General features: G+C 39.5%; 1 protein-coding gene across 1 annotated transcript in view; it reads left to right on the top strand.

Annotated features, from left to right (window-relative positions):
- The window catches only part of LOC103083893 (nebulin), a 120,982-nt gene that overhangs the window by 89,128 nt on the left and 11,289 nt on the right, over positions 1-20,565 (top strand). The window contains 15 exon segments of the mRNA XM_082930885.1: positions 3,209-3,319; positions 3,920-4,024; positions 4,583-4,687; positions 6,883-6,987; positions 8,419-8,529; positions 8,941-9,051; positions 9,634-9,747; positions 10,263-10,367; positions 12,627-12,731; positions 13,280-13,384; positions 14,023-14,115; positions 15,152-15,244; positions 17,466-17,558; positions 18,060-18,152; positions 19,138-19,230. Coding sequence (XP_082787011.1) covers positions 3,209-3,319; positions 3,920-4,024; positions 4,583-4,687; positions 6,883-6,987; positions 8,419-8,529; positions 8,941-9,051; positions 9,634-9,747; positions 10,263-10,367; positions 12,627-12,731; positions 13,280-13,384; positions 14,023-14,115; positions 15,152-15,244; positions 17,466-17,558; positions 18,060-18,152; positions 19,138-19,230 — 1,542 coding nt within the window.

Here is a 20,565-nt window from a genome sequence, read left to right as displayed (position 1 = left end):
CACGCAGGCCCAGCGGCCATGGCTCCCGGGCCCAGCTGCTCCGTGGCATGTGGGATCTTCCCCGACCGGGACACGACCCCATGTCCCCTGCATCGGCAGGTGAACTCTCAACCACTGCGCCACCAGGGAAGCCCCAGAGAGACTTGTATTTCTAACCCCAAGTGAATCCTATGATGTGGAGAATGAGTCCCAACCAGATCGTTTTATGAGCTCCCTTTCCTGGGTTTACTTCCTGGGAAAGGCTTGCCTCAGGATTGACAGCTTCATGGTGTGGCCCCTGGTCCAAGGAGACCTCCCCTCTGTGTGGGCCCTCCCCATTCTGACTTTGCTGTCTTGCTGGTACTCTAGGCGGAACACGTCACAGGCCAAAGGAGAGGGTATGGGCACGGCGCCGCATCTTATGACACCCCCATGATGAGGCAGCTTAAGAAAACTAATGTGCTCATCAGTGATGTAAGACTGGCATCAGTGATCCCATATATCTGTCTTCCTCCTTCTCTCACCTATCTTCTTAGCCTTGGTCAGGGGACTGACCAAGTCGCACTCTTTTCTGTTGGTTTTGTGTTGGAACGTGTAGAATGCTGTGGAAATTTGTCAGAGGATATACTTTTGCACACACCTGTCTTTTCCTGCATGAAACTTTCCCTCTGGAACATGCCTTTGGAATAGGAAGGTAGAGTAGATTTGGAGATGGCCTCCTAACTTCTTTAGGCTGCTGACACCAATCAAAAGATGAAAACAGACTGAGAATCTCATCTGCAACCACACAAAGAAAGCCTCTGCTGATTACCATTGCTGGTGTTTAATACATTTAAGACTGGCATTTAATACAGTCTCTCAGTTCAGACATACTCTGAATCAACAGTATAAACTGCTCAAAATGTTTTCACTCATAGCTTTCACCCTGTTTTACAGTCTCAGTGGAAAGAAACGTTCTAATTCTTGGACCTGCTCTTCAATCTTTAGAAGCACCAATATACAGTTCAAGTCCCTGAAAAGGAGCAGAACAACTGGATGTTAGATCTTTAAATTTAATTGAACTTTGAAAGAATAATTGATCGGAAACCGTTTTCTCACACTCTCTGAGCCCTTTGGAGTAATGGACACTGGTATTGCCGTTTGCTGATACACGGCATTGCATGGTTGCCTCTCACTTCCCTGGTAAACAAGAAAAAGAAGGCTTTTCCAATCCATATGCCATGTGAATGTGGTTTTACTGTACTTCCTGCCTAATCCCACACCTTTCTAAGAATTCTTGGAGTCCTGAATCTGATGTGTGTCCTTATCATGCAAAATATAGTAGTTCTTAAGATCCAGTCAAAAAGGAAGGTCGAGCGTGTTGGCTGAGATTCCCAGCAGCAGTTGTGCTCACCTGCACTTGCTTGGGACCTTCTTGTGGAAAGAGGAGGCACAACTTTTTTTTTTTTTAATTAAAAAGTTAGAAATTTAAATCTACTTAAAATTAACAGAAAAGAACTGAAATGAGACCAGTAGAAAGCTGCTCTTCAAATATTTTCTCAGAAATGAGTTATTTTCTAAAAGATAGAGGATTTTTAGCATTCTTCTAAAAGAAATGGATTTTATTCTCATCAGAGATGGGCCTTTGCATCTTTCCTTCCCCAGTCTGACTCTGCACATCTAGTTTACTTTGCTTTTTCCTTGTTTCACTGCTCTTGGGATCAGCCCTAGTCTTATGGGTTTCTATATCCTTAGGAAAAGTTTTCTCTTGGTTCAGACAACTCACCACCTCTGACTTTCCTTAGCAGGCTTTGCATTTCTTTCTTTGGGGAGTGAACTTCCTTTCAGAGAAGAGCCATTGTAGCATTTATTCACATTGTGTTTTTCTGTTATGTTTTCTGCCTCCTCCATTGTGTGTCTGACTCAGTGTGCCTGCATCATGCTGTACCGTTCTGCATGCTTATTTTGTCTGCACATTTCCACTGGAGATTTATTCAAAATAAATGAGTCTCAGCACTGTGAATGCTTTTTCTCTGATGTGGCAGATTTCATTGTTCTTAGCATTTGAGTGGTCTCCTTTTGTTCCTGTTGTGCTGGATGTGTAAAGTTGTGGGGAAGTAAAGTGATGAAGCATGAGGGGTACTGATTTTAAATGCCTACAGTGTGAAATATCTGGTGACCAGATCCTGGTGTGCTAATAACTTTGAATGAGCGAGTCTTTCATCTTACCAATAACAGAAACTCTAGGTGTCCCAGAGCATCAAATATTGCCCTTTCAGCTGGCTAACTTCTAGAAATAGCTCATTTTTCTTTATTCCTAGAGTGAGTAACTAGTAGAGTTCTACTTCTGGATTAATCCTAGTGACAAAGGCATCAGTCTGTTTTTAAATAAGGAAATGTTTCTGTCACTTTCAGTTTATTCTGTTGAATATCCCTATAAGTAAATTGTCATCTTTAGCTATTTTACCTAGGCATTATGACTGTCTCTTTCTTTCATCAATCAGATCACATTTATTGAGCAACTATTAGTGCAAGGCATTGCGCTTATTTTTTAAATTGAAGTTATTTTGTCCTTTGTGTATTCTTACTTTTATGTATCCTGCAAGTATGTTTCTTATTTTTCTCATTATGCTAAAGTTATCTCACTTCTTTCCTTCTTCTAGCCTGAAATCATACCGAAGCCATTAACCCCCAAATTCTGTGCTTCTTTTACTCAGAAGTTATGCCAATTTTTTTGCCAGTTAAAAAAATTTTAAATGATATAGCCAAAGTAACATAACAATAAATCTCCTGATTTAATAGATTCCTTACTTCTCACCCTTCTTGATCATTTATAAAGTCTCTTGGAACTCCTGGCAGTAGACCTAAAGTGCTTTTGGGTTTTTTCAGTTAAGAGGACCAAAATGTCCTGAATCAAATATATTAGATCACTTCTCTGAATTTAGCCTGAAGCCTTTTCCCATGCATTTTTATTCTGCATCAAAAAAAGATGAATATCTTTCATACCTCTGGATAATATAAAAATGAGCAAAACAAATACTATATCACTTGATCTTATTCTCAATTGCCTGTTGTCCCAACATAATTATTAATAGTGCTTTTACTCTTAAAAGTGTCCCAATTTGGATAATAAATTATATGACCCCTTTATGTGTAGCACATACTCTTTTGCATTTACATTTCCTCCATTCCTCAGTCTTCAGATTAATTGATGCTCAGGAATAATTTGGATTTTTGCATTTGCTGTTAGATTAAATACCGAGAAAATTTCAACAAAGAGAAGGGCAAGACACCAAAATACAATCCAAAAGACAGCCAGCTCTTCAAAATCATGAAAGATGCTAATAATCTCACAAGTGAGGTATGTGTTTGTTTAACTGTGGTAAAATATATAATGTGAAATTTGCCATTTTAACTATTTTTAAATATGTAATTCAGTGGCATTAATTACATTCACAATGTTGTCCAACTACCACTATTATTTCCAAAACTTTTTCATCACCCCAAACACAAACTCTGTAACTATTAAGCAATAACTCTCCATTTCCCCCTCCCACCAATCCCTGGTAACCTCTAATCTACTTTCTGTCCCTATGAATTTGCCTATTAGAGATTTCATGTAAGTGGAGTCATACAGTATTTGTCCTTTTTTTTGTCTGGCTTACTTCATTTAGCATAATGTTTTCAAGGTTCATCCATGCTGTAGCATGTGTCAGAACTTCATTCTTTCTTATGGTTGAATAATAGTCCATTGTATGTTTACATCACACTGTGTTTATCCCTTTGTCTGTCGATGGACACTTGAATTGTTTCCACTTTCTGGCTATTGTGAATGAGGTATGGTTTTTCACCACCATCCCCAGCACTTGTTTCAGGATGGGACATCTTATTATGGTTTCCATTAATACCATTTTCCATTTCCTATTTATGTGATTTCCTTTTTTCCTTTACTGTTGTACAGGTTAAGTATAAGGCTGACTTGAAGAAACTTCACAAACCTGTGACTGACATGAAGGAATCTTTGATAATGAATCATGTCTTGAATACAAGCCAACTCGCCAGTTCTGTAAGCTCAATCATTTGCTCCAGAAACAGCTTGTTTCACCCATTTTCAACTGAATTCCTTCTCTGAGGTCACTTGCATCTCCTTCTCTGCTACTGAGGCACTATATTTATTAGAAAGCTCTCCTGTTCTCTGAGTGCATTCTTCCAAATTACAACATTAATCTACCAGTTCTCCACTGACTCTAACACCTCTCAGAATATAAAAATGCTTCTATTTGGGGGCTATTTAAACTTTTTTTCAATTAACCACTCCCTTTCCCCCTTCTAAAAACATAGACTTACCATTTGGAATAGTTTCTTTCACTTTTAACTTTGCACCTTAAAACCTACTTTGAATAAGCCATATAACCTAAGTGTTTACATCCTTATATTAACTGAGAATACTGAATGTGGATCTTCATCCTTTTAAAACATTTTCTTAACCCCCCTATGTAGTGTTTGCTAATTTTAATTTGGTCTTGGTGCTGTTGCTGTGTAAATATCTAATGCAAAGAGGAAAAATAGGAATGCTGAGCAGCTTTGCCATCAATGTGCCTTTTTTTTGCCACCTTCCCCTCAGTACCAGTACAAGAAAAACTATGAGAAGAGTAAAGGCCACTACCACACAATACCCGACAATCTGGAGCAGCTTCATCTAAAAGAGGCCACAGAATTACAGAGTGTAGTAAGTTGACCAAGACTGACTTTTTTCCTGCACATTCTACAATGTCAAAAGTTTTGATGGATTCCACCCCTACCCCCCAAGGATGGTAGTTATAGTTGTAGTAACCATTGCTTGAGAAAATACCCAAAGATATTAGGGGCTTTGAATTTAGCAACATGTTGAAACAAATGTTTATGTTATGAATGAGAGCAGTGTGAACATACATTGGAGAAACAGTGCATAGACATGCAATATGTGTTATTCAGGGTACTGACAGGGACTGGTAGCATAAAGATTACATCACAAGGGAGACAGACCCCTTACAAAATATTACTAAGGATGATAGGGAGCCTTTGGAGCAGAGGAGTGATATGCTCAGGTCACCACTGAAGTGGTCTCTGGGTGTGCAAGAAACTGCAAAATTTGTAAAATAATTAAGATTCTCAGAGGAAAGAACTTAGAGAAGGAGCTTGCTGTCACATGACCTTCTATATCACAAATTCAACACTATTTAGGTCCCCCATTGGGCATTAACCAAGGGGTCTAAATTACTAGAAATGCTCTCCTGTCATCTGTAAAGCAGCCCATGATCCCGGGCCTCTATTTTATTTTATTTTATTTTATTTATTTATTTATTTTTTGAAAATGTGTTTATTTTATTTAAAAATACCTACATCATCCCTTTCATTTATTTATTTTTTTACTTTTTATTTATTTATTTTTTTAACATCTTTATTGGAGTATAATTGCTTTACAATGGTGTTAGTTTCTGCTTTATAACAGTGAGTCAGCTATACATGTACATATGTCCCCATATCTCTTCCCTCTTGCGTCTCCCTCCCTCCCACCCTCCCTATGCCACCCCTCTAGGTGGTCACAAAGCACCAAGCTGATCTCCCTCTGCTATGCGGCTGCTTCCCACTAGCTATCTGTTTTACGTTTGGTAGTGTATATATGTCCATGCCACTCTCTCACTTTGTCACAGCTTACCCTTCCCTCAAGTCCATTCTCTAGTAGGTCTGCGTCTTTATTCCCATCCTGCCCCTAGGTTCTTCTGACCATATTTTTTTCTTTTCTTTTTTTTTAGATTCCATATATATGTGTTAGCATGTGGTGTTTGTTTTTCTCTTTCTGACTTACTTCACTCTGTATGACAGTCTCTAGGTCCATCCACCTCACTACAAATAACTCAGTTTCGTTCCTTTCTATGGCTGAGTAATATTCCATTGTATATATGTGCCACATCTTCTTTATCCATTCATCTGTTGACCGGGCCTCTATTTTAATGTGTTGCCACAAGCAAGAGAGCTGAGATTGGGCTTTGCTCTCAAGATGCTGCGTGACACAGACATCTGTCTCTATGTCTTTCAATGTCTCCTGTGTAAATTAGGAATATCTATAGGCTCCCCCCATTCCTGGTCACATGTGATGAGGATAAGGAGATTGTATTTGTAAAATAGCCTTGGGGGTCTTTTTTGAGAATGACAGGTTTGTTAGTAAGTCAGTCAACAACTAGCCAACTGGATTTCATTTTTTGGACACACAGGTTCAGCGGCCATGGCTCATGGGCCCAGCCGCTCCGCGGCATGTGGGATCTCCCCAGACCGGGGCACGAACCCATGTCCCCTGCATCGGCAGGCGGACTCTCAACCACTGCGCCACCAGGAAAGCCCTGGATTTCATTTTTATACCAATCTATATTGGCAGCACTGAATATGTGACCAGTTATGACCTCAATTGAATTTTTGATATATAATTAAAGCTGTATGCATTATCTATTAAATCAAGACCCCAGGTCCCTCATAAAAGTTCTTATGAAAGAAAAACTGGAGATTTTTATCAGAAATATTGGCTGAGGCTCTGGCTAAAATGTTCACATCTACACACATCAAATCTTGGCCAACCTTATCTATGGGAGGTTTCCCCAGGCACTTTCTTGTCTCACAGCTTCTCTTAGCTGATTCTTCTGCAGTGATTCCTTTGTCTCCTTGAATTGAACACAAATCCTGACCATGCCTTGCAGACAGTAATGATGTTCTCCCACCAGGCCAAAACAAAAAGCTACTGGATCTGAATCACAACAGGAAACTGTTTTGAGTGGCAATGAGATACCACCCGCTGGTCATAATGTATCAATTAAAAATACTATTGCTAAACTGGTGTCTGTCTACAGATTGGCCAGAGAAGACATATCTCACAAAGCTTTTCATAACTAGGTGAAATACAAAGAAAAGTATGAAAAGGAACGAGGAAAGCCCATGTTGGACTTTGAAACACCAACATACATCACTGCCAAAGAGTCTCAGCAGATGCAGAGTGGGGTAAGTCCTGCACAAACCCACCACACAGCAAATATACCACCAAGCTGATGAAAACAAGCTCTACCCACAGAAGTATTCAGCCTGTTGTTATCCCAAAGTTGTGGATGATGGGACTCTTTAAAATGTGATGACTAAAATCTTTTCCATCTCACAAATCCTGTGGCTCCATTATAAAAAGAAATGATCTGAATAGTAAACATTTACCATATATGTTTTGTTTCAACTATCCTTTTCATAGAATTAGAACATAGAAAACTGTTCCTAACACTGAAACAAATTATTTTGAATATAACATAATTTTTTCTTTGAATGAAAAGTTCTCTCTGTGCAGACCTACTGTTGGCTTTGAGTTGCTCTTCTCTTAATAGGAAGCCTCCAGTCCCAAAAAGGAAGACTTTTTTCTTTTAATCAGGATTTTTATCAAAATATCAAGTCAAAATGACATATTTCCTATTTTAGAAATGTAAGCAGAGGCATCTAAAATAATTCTTTTAATTTTTAAGCAATAGTAGAGAAGAATGGATCTTATTTTGAATCTTAGAAAGTCTGTTTTCATTGGGAAACAGGCTTATTTTGGATTTCTTTTTGCCTCCCCTCCGTGGGCATATCTCCAACCATAAAGATAAATGGTTTTTAATAAAAGTAACATTTTGGGGAGCTTCCTGGTGTGTAGAATGCCAAATAATGAAAAATTTTGAAGGGTTTCAAACAATTGCTGAATCTGGGTAAAGCATCTATGGGAGTTCCTTGTACTATTCTTGATACTCTTCTATAAATGTAAAATTCTGTCAAAATTAAAAATGACAAAAATCAAGTTCCAACATCTCTTCCAAGCCTCCCAGTAAAACAGCCTCATCCAGGGATTGGAGAGGAGATGGGAGAGGTCGTGGCCCTCCCTCTCAACAGTGAGCAAAGCCTGAGAACTTGTCTGTGCTACATTATTCACCTTATCTGTTCAGTGACTTAAAATAATAGTCATGATTATGAAAAAGGCCAAATTTGCATTTGGTGCCCTCAGGTTCCCCTTCCTCTGGGGTGTTTTTGGGTTTTTTCCCCCTTGAGTCACTTCTAATTCAGAAGTAAAATCTTTTGTTGCCTTCAGAAAAATGTCATCAGGAGAGATGACAGTGGATTGAGAGTCTTGGTGGCACATCCATCCTTCCACTTTGAGGGCCAGCCACCATCACAGCGGCAGACAGACAAATGAGAGGCCACCAAAGTTTCTCAGCCTCTGAGTTTCCTTGGGCCATTTGCTCTACACAGAGTATTTCCAGAACAATCAGGCATGTTTCAAATGTGTGACCATTAGCAGAACTAAGATCAAGTTAAGAGGCCATACACAGAAGGAAAATGTAATTATTTTCTTCCTAGGATTGAGAAAAAAATTGTAATGAACATTCTTAACTTGTCTTTCCTTCCTACTCACTTTAGAAAGAATATAAGAAAGATTATGAAGAGTCCATTAAAGGCAGAAACCTGATTGGCCTGGAGGTCACGCCAGCTTTATTACATGTCAAATATGCAACCAAAATAGCCAGCGAGGTAGTGCCTACTTGGTCTTTTCTTTCCCTCCTGATCCAAATAATTGCATTAATGACACTCATCAACGTGTTCCTTCTACCATTTTCACTACCACCTAACTTTTCAGGTTTCAAGTTGGGTTCACATGTGTTTGGTACTACCCCCTAATCTACTACTCATGTTAATTCTTCTAATTTTTTAATTGAAAACCTAATAAAATGTGCTTACCTCAGCATTCTATTAATTTCTAGTTTCTAATTTGACATTGAATATTAACTGATGAAGCTTATACCCTGCCTTTATTCATAACTTTATTTACTAAACTGTAACTCTTTAAAATTAGAAGGATTTTTTGTTTTGTTTTGGCTCTTCACCAAAGAGGAATAATCCAGGCTTTCTTGTCAGCATTGTTGCTTGTATTTTGTGCCATAGAAAGAGTACAGGAAAGATCTAGAGGAAGGCATCCGTGGGAAGGGTCTCAGTGAAATGGAAGATACGCCCGACATGCTAAGAGCAAAGAACGCCACTCAGATCCTCAATGAGGTGGGCACACAGCCAACTGCATGCACAGAATCAACCCAGCATCTTCTCCTTCTTAGCCAAGTTGCATAAAAAACCAGAAAGCAATAAAAATAGAGTTTTTGAATTCAGATTCCATATTCAACATGATTATTAACCATTAAATAAAATATCTCGATTTTGGATGTGTTGATATTATAACAGTCTGTTTCTGTAGTGGCTATTGTAGCCTGTTATTTATCTAATATTATTTGATTTAACCTTGATACATTTGTTGTGCCCATTTAAATAAAGGCAGCACACTGGAGTGGTGGACACCTAAGTATAATCCTTTACATACCAAACCAGATTTAAAATGTGCTTTTATACTTTAATTTTCTAAGTAGAGAATGCTAAAAAGCGTTCCAAAGGAGGCCTGGCATGAGTAGAATAGTTTCCTAAAGTGGTCTGCTGTTGTCACCACTCCATCCTGCCACAGGGAAAGGTGAAGGTGACATCAGCAACTGAGGTGGCATGTTATGTGGATCTGTATTCACTCTGCACATTTATTACCTAGTCATGAGTTAAGTAACCTTTTTTTTTTTTTTTTTTTTAATGCTACTATAGAAAGAATATAAGAGAGACCTGGAGCTGGAAGTCAAAGGAAGAGGTCTGAATGCCATGGCCAATGAAACTCCCGACTTCTTCAGAGCCAGGAATGCTACAGATATTGCCAGTCAGGTCAGTGTTACTGTTCCATGTCAGTCTTTCAACAAAAAAAGTAGCTGTGATTACAAGGACACAGTGTTGTCCTTCTGTTGTCTTACTTGTTGATCAATTACAGTTAAACACATACAGTGGCATCCCTAAATATCCACATGGCGGAATGCATTCTGATGAAAGGATCGGGGCCCTTTGCCAGGGCTGCTTTCATCGGTCCTTCTCCTAGCTCTTCTGTAAACAATTGATGCCTTACTATCTGTTGATTATCTCTCTCCTTCTGCTTTCCCATACCCTACCCAACACCACCCTGCCCCTGCCTCCAACTAGACAGTAAGCCTTTCAACAGCTAGGACTCAACCTTTCTTTCTGAATCTCACTCTTTAGCATAAAGCTATAGACACAATAGGGAAAAAATGTTGGCTAGCAAATAAATGAATCCTTTTGGATAAGCAATATTAATCACTTCTTAGTCAAACTAAGCCAAAATGTGCACATTGTAAACATTTACCCAACTATTGGATGTCTTTTTGCAGGTTAAGTATAAGCAATCAGCAGAAATGGAAAAAGCCAATTTTACTTCTGTGGTTGATACTCCGGAGATCATTCATGCCCAACAAGTCAAGAACCTTTCAAGCCAGGTAAGGACTTTCATCAGAATATCACTTATTGACCCCAATCAAGAAGAACAAGTCTTTCTATTAATACCAAAGAAGATTCTTTCAAATCACAATTTTTCCCAGTGAAAAAGAAGGGGTTCATCTATGATGCAAGTTTGAGTTAGAGTTGAGATTTCCATATCAGAATTAAAATAAAGGAGGGAATTTTAAGGTACTGAAGAACTCTTACATGGTACCACCCATAATTTTTTAAAATTTATTTTTCCAGTTTTATTGAGATAAAATTGACATATATGACTGTATAAGTTTAAAGTGTACAGTGTAATGGTTTGGCTTATATTTACTGTGAAATGATTGCTTCCATAAGTTTAGATAGCATCCATCATCTCATAGAGATACAGTAAAGAGAGAAAGCAAAACAAAAAGACAAAAATTTTGCCCTGTGATGTGAACTCTCAGGATTTACTCTCTTAACACCTTTCACATGTAACATAGAGCTGTGTTAGAGCTGTGTTCACTGTAGTCATCGTCATGCTGTACATGACATCCCTAGTACTTATTTATCTTATAACTGGAAGTTTGTCACTTTTGACCACCTTTCTCCAGTTCCACCTCACCCTCATGAGTCTCCCGCCTCTGGTAACCACAAATCTCATCACCTTTTCTAGGCATTTGTTTTGATTTTAGATTCCACAAATAGGTGAGATCATACAGTATTTGTCTTTCTCTGTCTGACTTATCTCACTTAATGTAATGCCCTCAAGGTCCACCCATGTTGTCGCAAATGGCAGGATTTTCTCAGTTTTTATTCCATTGTACATATATACCACAACTTTTTTTTTTTTTTTTTTTTTTTTTTTTTTTTTTTTTTGCGGTATGCGAGCCTCTCACTGTTGTGGCCTCTCCCGTTGCGGAGCACAGGCTCCGGACACGCAGGCTCAGCGGCCATGGCTCACGGGCCCAGCCGCTCCACGGCATGTGGGATCTTCCCGGACCGGGGCACGAACCCATGTCCCCTGCATCAGCAGGCGGACTCTCAGCCACTGCACCACCAGGGAAGCCCCTACCACAACTTTTTTATCCATCTTCTGTTGATAGACGCTTAGGTTGTTTCCCTGTCTTGGCTATTGTAAATAATGCTGCTATGAACATGAAAGTGAGGGTATCTTTTCAAGTTAGTGTTTTCGAATGCTTTGGATATATTCCTAGAAGTGGAATTTCTGGATCGTATGGTAGTTCTGTTTTTAATTTTTTGTGGATCCTCTATACTGTTTTTCCATAGTGTCAAAACCAGTTTACAATCCCACCAACAGTGCACTATTCTCCACATCCTCACCAGCATTTGTTATCTCTTGTCTTTTTGATGATGGCCATTCTAACAGGCATGAGTTACCACCCGTAATTAAAGAATCAGTCTCATAATGTGGATGTAAAATTTGTGTGCAAATCTGGAAGAAACAAAGTAGACCGCCCACATTTGGATTATCAATTTTTTTTAATAAGATTGAGATTATGTCATCAACGCTAACCACACAATCTAACCCTGATTCCTCTTATGATGGGTAACTCTCCATCTTCCTACAAATAGAGAGATAAAGAAAAGTAAGATGTCCTTCATACACCAGGATATACCCTCATTTGTTTCAATCTTCACTGCTGATCGGGAATCTGCAATTTACTTGAGTAGCCCCAAATTAGAATTTTTGCTTGTCTCCTAATCAGTGAGTTCTAAAGCAGTAATTGCCTGGCCTGACTATACTTAGTAAACACCTGGGAATGTAGATTTCCTGGTCCGGCCCTGGGAGCTCTGGCCAGGAGCCTGGACCACACCTGCTCAGAGCTCAGCGAAAATATCCTTGTCAGCAACCAAGGACTGGCATTCAGGAGGCCTTGCTGATGGCTCTTAACCCTCCTGCTTTTCTCCACCTGCCTGTTGAATAGTCTGGCTCCATCCAGTTCACTGTAGAAATCCCCAAGTCCCTGCCAGGAACCTCAGGGGCTGTCAACCTCCCTCGTGTGGACCAGTCCACAGGGGCCTCCCTCTGCCAGCTTTGCCATGACAATGGGTCCTATTAAATTCCTGGGCTCAGTTGTCCTGGAAAGAAAAGGCGTGGCACTCACTGACCCAGAGGGCTCTGTTTTATAACTCCCTCACATCCTTAAATAGTCAAAAAAATATAAAGGACTTCCCCTCTGCTGAGCAGGAAGGGCTATTTTAGGTCCCATTGGCGCATATCCCTGTGTTATTCCCTATCCTTATTTCTTGGAATCTATTTCCAGAAAAAGTACAAGGAAGATGCAGAGAAGTGCATGTCGTATTATGAGACCGTTTTGGACACCCCAGAGATGCAGAGGATCCGGGAGAACCAAAAGAACTTCAGCCTTGTGAGTTTTTATAGAATCTTAAGACACAGCTCACTGGTACCTGGGATGAGGCGGGGCAAGAAGGATGCCTCTGGGCACACATGCTTGCGTATCTACCTGCAGCAGCCCTCCACACCTCCCCCACCCCCACCCCCGCCCGGGAGCTGTGTGCTCCTGTCTCCTCTGAGCTCACCTTATATCTCAATCCCAACTCATAGCATGAAAGACCCATCTCTCACTTTGTTGGTGGTTTCCTGTCACTGAATATGAACTATCACCATCATCCATTGGTGGTGACATCTTTTTCAAAATTAACTCTAGGCAAGAGATATATATATATATATATATTTTTTTTTTTTTTAAAAAAAACTAGTTTCAGGGCTTTAAAAATTTAGTTTCTTCACAAAATTCTTATTAAAGAAGTTCCCGTTGGCTATGTGACTATGATTATTGTAGCGTAGAAATTTTTTTTTAAATATAAGATTTTAACTTCCTTTACACAATATAGGACAATACAATATACAAAACAATGTTGAAATCTTACCAAGATGTTTGCTCTTTTTTCATAGCTTCAATACCAGTGTGACCTTAAAAACAGTAAAGGAAAAATTACAGTTGTTCAAGACACGCCAGAAATACTGCGTGTTAAAGAAAATCAAAAGAATTTCAGCTCGGTATATTTACTATTTATTTTCCATTTAATGCTAACCTAATAATATCAGGGTCCTCTTTGAAAATATACTAGCCCTACGTTGATTCAGACATCTAACCTCCTCAGCTAATGCTAGCAGTTATTTGTTAAAATTCCCCATACTTTGCTCTGAAATCATCACCCCAGAGACCATTTGAAATAACAACTTAAATCTGCTAACAAAGGAGCTTTTCTTTCTTTTTAACTTTTTAAATCCCAGAGCAGTAACATGTGTTGTCTTGCTCCAGAAGATGGATTTCTTTCTGACACTGTGATTTATTATCCTTTCCCAAAATAACTGACTTTGTATTTCTTTAATGGATTTTGTGTTTCACATGGGAGGGTTTTTTAATCAACATTTTCTGTTTTTTCTCATCATGTATTAATACAGTACGATAATCTTAAAAGAAATCTCGAGATCTGGAAATTGAGATGTGTGTTGTATACATGGTTTGAGTTATTGATGCTGATGCAGAAGACAGTCCAGATACTCCAGCACTTGCCTAAGAACATTCTCTAGGGTCTTCTGTTTTCACAGAAGCCAAGTTTCCTAGTCTTTCTCCAGGAATTGCTGGGTTTTCCTTTCTTCTGTGTAACACTGTCCTGATTCTGAATGCCCAGGTTTTATATAAAGAAGATGTCTCACCAGGAACGGCGATCGGAAAGACACCTGAGATGATGAGAGTGAAGCAAACCCAGGACCATATTAGCTCGGTAAAGACAGCCACTGGGGACTCACTTTCAAAATTTTCTGCTCGCTTTTGAAGATTTACACTGATGTCTGAGCTGCACTCATGACTTCTGTCACCAGAAGCAGCTTAAGTTGCTAAAATAAGGGTCATCTCATAACGCAGTGCCGAGGCAGTTTTCATGAGGGCTGGTTAGATGTAAAAAATGGAGAGGCCGGTGTCAAAGCAAACCAGAGCTGGACAGTAGTTTAAGCAGTTAAAACAACAATAAAAAAGATTTTTATTCAGGACAATTGAGATATAGGGGAAAAGAGATCTCGGTATAGAGCTGAGCTCAATTCTAAATACAACAAGGGAAAGGAGGGATTTATGGGGGCGGGGATGGATGGACAGGGATGGTGGGGGGATGGGGAGGTCGGGGTGTGGGGAAAGGATCAGTGGATGGAAAATTACTCAGAAGAAACATCGGGGGTAAATTCTGCCTAAACCGACCTACCAGGATTTTTGCTGGAGGCAGGTCAAGGTGATCAGACTTCTCCTGGGGGATTGGGGGGCGGAGGGCATTAAGGAATTTGATCAGATATCAAGGATGATGAGACATCCAGGGTGGGGGATTTTGGCTAAACTGACTTAGCAGGTTTCTGGCTAAAACTGGGAGGTGCAGAGATGGTCTAGGAAGTCCGAAGCTCAAGGCCTAGCTGGGAAGAAGGTTCAGAAGAGCCTGACTCAAGTTTGGTCACCTGCAAGAAAGTAGCAGTTGTGAGAGTCAGAGACTGGCTCTTCCTGGTGTGTATATGTGAGTGTGTCCATCCTCGGCCAATGAACTGTGGCTGTAAGACATGGGAGACCCCAGGGAAGAGAAGGGGCTTCAGTCTAAGTGTGGACCCCACCCCAAAGAGACCAGAGAGAGCCCAAATGTCCGTGTCCTTGGCACGGACCCAGTATCAGCATGTGGCCCCCTTCCCCCTAAGCATAGGTTTTGTGCTGTTTAAACTGCGACTTCGCACGTCGCGGGGCTACTAATCGACCGCATGCACACGTTCCCACTTTTACACCTGCAGGTGAAGTATAAGGAGGCGGTTGGACAAGGAACCCCCATCCCAGACCTGCCTGAAGTGAAGCGTGTCAAGGAGACACAGAAGCACATCAGCTCGGTAACGTGCCCCCGGCCCCTCCCCCATACTCAGCCCTCCCCTCGCCGGCTGCCTTGTCTCACCCCGTCTCCCTTCTGCTGGGCTTCCCAAGCCCGGGGATGGCGCGAATCCTCCCTGCCCTGTGAGGGGCAGTGCGGTTTGCAAAAGCAGAAGAGGAAACTCTGTCGTTACGTAATCAAGGAGCACAAGGCACTAGGCTTCGTGTATTGCTCATCATACCTGCAGTTTCTAAAGTAAAATGTGCCGACTGTAGTAATAAGTTTATTGGGATGATCTCAAGGTAGTTAACCAAAAGCATATACATATAAACATAAAAGTAATAGAAAAGAAATATGTATACATGCATGGATGTATATACATACCTCAGGGCATTCTCCACGGTCCGGAAGACCCTAGGCAGCCTAGAGACGTCTCCGCGGCCACCTCCCCTCCCTTGCCCTGTATCCTCTGCTCTCTCCTTGTAAATACAGCGCGTGTTCAAGGCGCTGGCTGTCATCTACCCACAAGGGTATATTATACCTTAACCCTGTTCTCTAACAGGAATCGCAGGCACCTGTGCGCAGTGTGTGTTTTGGGGGAGGTGGGATTCTCCCACACCTGAAATATCAGGTTTAGCACACATTTCTCCCGACCTTCTGTCCAGCTAGCCCCGTCTCTGCCCAGCCCCCGTCACCCCTCCCCCCTCCCCCCGCCCTTCCATCCGCAAGCAGTTTCTAAGCAATTGCTGGCTACTAGCAAAAGATCGTGTGAAGTTCGGGAAATATTTATGCTGTGCTTGTTAGGAAGGCGGTAATGAACCCCCTGCACTCCCACAGGGCTTTATTCAGGCTACAGGACAGCACTTACCCTTGCACCTGTCTTCTCTGTGCGAGGGACACTGGGACCTAGCCTTCACCTTTGCCCCCGCCCTTCCATCCGCAAGCAGTTTCTAAGCAATTGCTGGCTACTAGCAAAAGATCGTGTGAAGTTCGGGAAATATTTGATAGCCCATAAAAGGTGAGGATCTTGGTTTCTGAGATCCGCCTGGCCCCTGGAGGCCTGAACTCTCATTTAATTTCCATTAGAAGACAGTTGCTATTTCTCTTGCAAGTCGTTTGTATTATTTAGACCTCATTCCCTTCGCATTCCCTGCATATACTCTGGCTCCCAGTGGTACAGACTGCATTTAGAATTACATGTCCACTAATCCAGGAAAACCAGCCCGCATCTCCTTTGCTGCTTCTGATTGCAACTTCTTGCCTTTCTCTGATTTTTTGTTTTGTTCTGTGGTCCACGATCTGTTCTGTTGCCTTGCCCGGTAAAGAAATACAACTTTGTACCAAGATGGTAGATATTTAAAGATCCCGAAAAGTTTCCTAGCAAACAAAAGATATCAACACTAGTTTGTCAGTGATTTTAGGAATTAATCTGTGACATAAACCCCTAGGATTTGTGTGTTGCTCCCCAGCCTGTGCTCTAGTGCAACATAGAATCCATCCATTTAAAAAGAATTCATTCCTTCCTTTAGGCTGAAAATTCTTAACATTGGGAGGGAGGGAGGAATGGAAGAAGCTAAGAGGCTCTGGAAGTTCCTTACTTGTTTCATGAACATTTACAGTCCTTTGACACTACCCAGAACAAATAGGGACTTTTCCCTGTTCAAAAACACTAATTGGCAAGATCCAGCAATCATCAGTCAAAATTTCAGAGAAAAATGCTCTTCCTGGAAAAATAAACTGTTTAAGTCTCCTTGCATTAAGGGTACCTGCAGACTAAAGGCCAGCTAGGAATTTTCAGAAGAAAATACAAAACAAACAAAATTCTCAACAACTGTGAAGGAATAGAGGATCACATGATTAGAAATATTTAAGCCAAGCCACCTATTTATTGAAGTACAAATCTATTGTGGACCCACTATATTCAAGGGACTAATACTAGATGTTATGAAATGGTTAGACTTTTTTCATTGTTAAATTCATTAGCACTATTTAATGCATTTTAGGAATGTACTAAATGTTGACTACAGAAAATGCATAATTTAGTACGGTCTTCAAGGTAGTAAAATTACTACTTTTGAAGAGAGAACATGGATATTTGTGGCATTTCCTTCCTTATTCCCTGAGTGTCATGTTTGAAGGCTAGATTGCTTTCATGAGTTTCCACCAAATAGCCCACATATAGCTGTAATCCAAAGGATTCGTGGTCATTTTACTTTTTTAGATGTTCTAATTATCTTCTCCAGGTTTTGTACAAAGAAAACTTGGGAACAGGCATTCCAACCCCCGTCACTCCAGAGATTGAGAGAGTCAAACGCAATCAAGAGAACTTTAGCTCGGTATTTACAAATATATCAAATAAGATACTTGATTTCCCATTAAAAAAATTAACGGAATAACCCATCATCCTTTTTTAAAAAGCAACATCTTAACACCAATTTTGTGTGTGTCCGTGTGTGTATGTGTGTTCCACCTGACCAAGACCATCTGGACTTACACAAAATGACTCAATTTTCTGATGGTATTTTAACACTTTTGGCGACTGACAAGTGTGAGCACTTAGATCTGAAATACTGTAAATAGAATTAACATAAGATTCCTCATCATTCTACTCATATGCTATAACTCAACCTTTTCTGTGGTACCTTTTCATGCCCAGAATTAGCATTGTAGAGTTTATCCTTAAAATGTGAAGTAAAAAATAAAAGCATTATCCTTACTAAATATTACTCACTAAAAAACTCCCTCCTCACACCCACCCCCCTGCCCCCCATTTTCTCTCTTCCTTAATCTTTGTGCTTGTTTTGAATGTCTTTTGGGTACTTTCTTGTATCTCACAGGTTTTGTACAAAGAAAATCTGGGGAAAGGAACCCCAACCCCTGTCACTCCAGAGATGGAGAGAGTCAAACGCAATCAAGAGAACTTTAGCTCGGTATTTCTTAGGGGCCAAAAAATAAAATCCCTTAATTTTTATTTAAAATAATATTTTTAACACATTATCAATATATAATTTTCCTGTAAAAATACTAAATTCATATAATGAAAATAATGATACCAAATATTACCTCAGTTTTCAACCCAAATCTAATTTAGTATTTATTTTAGTTCTGCTGTGAAATTTTAACTGTTTTTCCTAAAACGTAGCTATTGATCACGTTCCTTAAAAACCTGTAATACTTAGTGTTTCCTTCCTCAAATTCCCCTTGAATAACAGTAGGTGTTTCTAACCGGTGTGGCACAAGTCAAAAGTAAAATCTAACATGCCTCCGAAAGGACAATGTTAGCTAGAATTTTATTTGTATTTATTGTGGCTCTGTTTGATGTATTTTGTTTGCAGCTCTTCTTAAAAGAATGTGATTCTTGAACATTTTCATTCCAAAGACAATATAGCAATTCCGAGTAACTCAGAAATACAGATTTACTTGGCTCAGCTATTTTGGGTATATCACAAGAGAGATAAATGAGCTTTCCTTGGAATAGTTTCAGGATCATTGAAAGCTAGTATTTATTTAGCTTTTAATACTTATTTATTTTATTCCCCCACCCCCCCCCCCCTTTTTGGTTCACTAATTTCGAGTTACCAACTCATGAGGCATGTAAATTTCAGTTAACTTGGGTTGTCTCTGATAAGGCCGAGTCCTTGTCTTTGAGAGAAGGCTTATATAAATGACTGACTCCTCCTGCAGCCTGGCAGCAGCTCGGTCGCTATGAATGTCTCTTACTGACAGACCTCATACTGTGTGTGATGAAACGGCCAAAGGTGATCTGTACTTGTTCTATTTCTTAAAGTTATTTAGGCCAATTTTATGTCATTATGAAAACAAACAAGCAAAAATACTTTTAGAACCTATTTCAAAAGCTAAGTCTTCCTAAACAATGGGTCCAGGCTGATTTGATTGTTGATTTTGTGCACACAGATTCTGTACAAAGAGAACTTGAGCAAGGGGACTCCCCTCCCAGTCACTCCCGAGATGGAGCGGGTCAAGCACAACCAGGAGAACTTTAGCTCGGTATTTGGGAGAAAGCTCTTTTAACTCGTATTAAAAAAAAATGATAATACCTTTGTATAAAACAAAACTTCTGATAGTCCCTTTAAAATAATCAGTTTAACACATTTTTCTAAAAAAAAAAATCTCAACTAAATTTTGTTTTCCAGATCTTTTACTCACCATTTGATTCTAACATTTTATACTTCCTATAATAGTCCCTTAAAACGTTTCATTGATTCCTTTCCTTCCCTTTTCACATTTTATGGGACTTTTGAAGTTAATTGATGTCCAAAACCCCCAAACACTATAGCTTTATTTACTTGGGAATATTTTTATTTGATGTAGCTGCGTTAGCATTGAAAGAAAAGACACAGGACTTGAGGCCATGTGTAGAAATAGTGGCCCTTGCTGGGGACAAGGTTTAGCTTAACATAGATCCTATCTGGATAAACAGAGCACCAAGAAAGAAAATCACTCAGTATTGGAACCCAAAGCAATCTTATCTTGATACTTGTTCTAAACAAGCCATTCCATGGATAGAAATCCAGATCTTCTGATCTTTTAAAAAATATACAAATTAGATCGTGAGTCTATATTTAATGTTATTTTCTCTTTTATTAATATTTTTGTTGCTAAAAAACTCTATACTACTCAATAGTCTGTGAAACTTTTATATAAGGATCTTAGATTTACTTATGCCTGAGATGGAGAATCAAATGTCATTAGGAAAATTTAGCTGGATTTTTTTTTTGGGGGGTGGGCAGGTAGGTAGGGCGAGTTTTGATCCAAAATGTTCTTTAATTCTCCATTTAAATATTTTCTGAAAGTTTGATTCTTTCACACAATTAAGTAACTTTCTTTGGTCCCACTGTCTTTTTGTTTTGCTTTTTTGTTTTTAATTACTATTCACTAACAACCTTTTGATTTTATTAAATTTTCAGTATAAATTGATATTATTTTCGGAATGTTATATTCACTGTTTTCCCTATAGGTTTATATTATTATTCCTTCTTTTGGAAAGGCTTACATTAATTTTCAAAACTATTTAAAAATCATTTTCTTCTGTATTACAGTAAGTATATTATTGTTCATATCTATTTGAGATATTAATGATCCTGATGATCCCGGACAATTTCTTCAAGTAACCATTTGTGTTAATTTTTACACAGGTTGCATTTAGGCAATTTTTATCCAGTGGTGCACAGAGCCTTTAAGATTCTATGGAAGATAAACAGTGCTATGTATTTAGACTTGACCACCTCTATAACTTGAATTTACCCAACAAAGACCAATTGCCTATATTGCATAGATTTGACCTAGGGTTTAAAATATCTGTTATTCTGTAAAACAGATGTT

This window comes from Lipotes vexillifer, unplaced genomic scaffold (genome assembly GCF_000442215.2).
Source record: "Lipotes vexillifer unplaced genomic scaffold, Lipotes_vexillifer_v1.1 scaffold193, whole genome shotgun sequence".
NCBI lineage: Eukaryota > Metazoa > Chordata > Mammalia > Artiodactyla > Lipotidae > Lipotes > Lipotes vexillifer.
The sequence above is the reverse complement of the archived record's forward strand: the minus strand, read 5'-3'. Positions and strand labels throughout refer to the sequence as shown.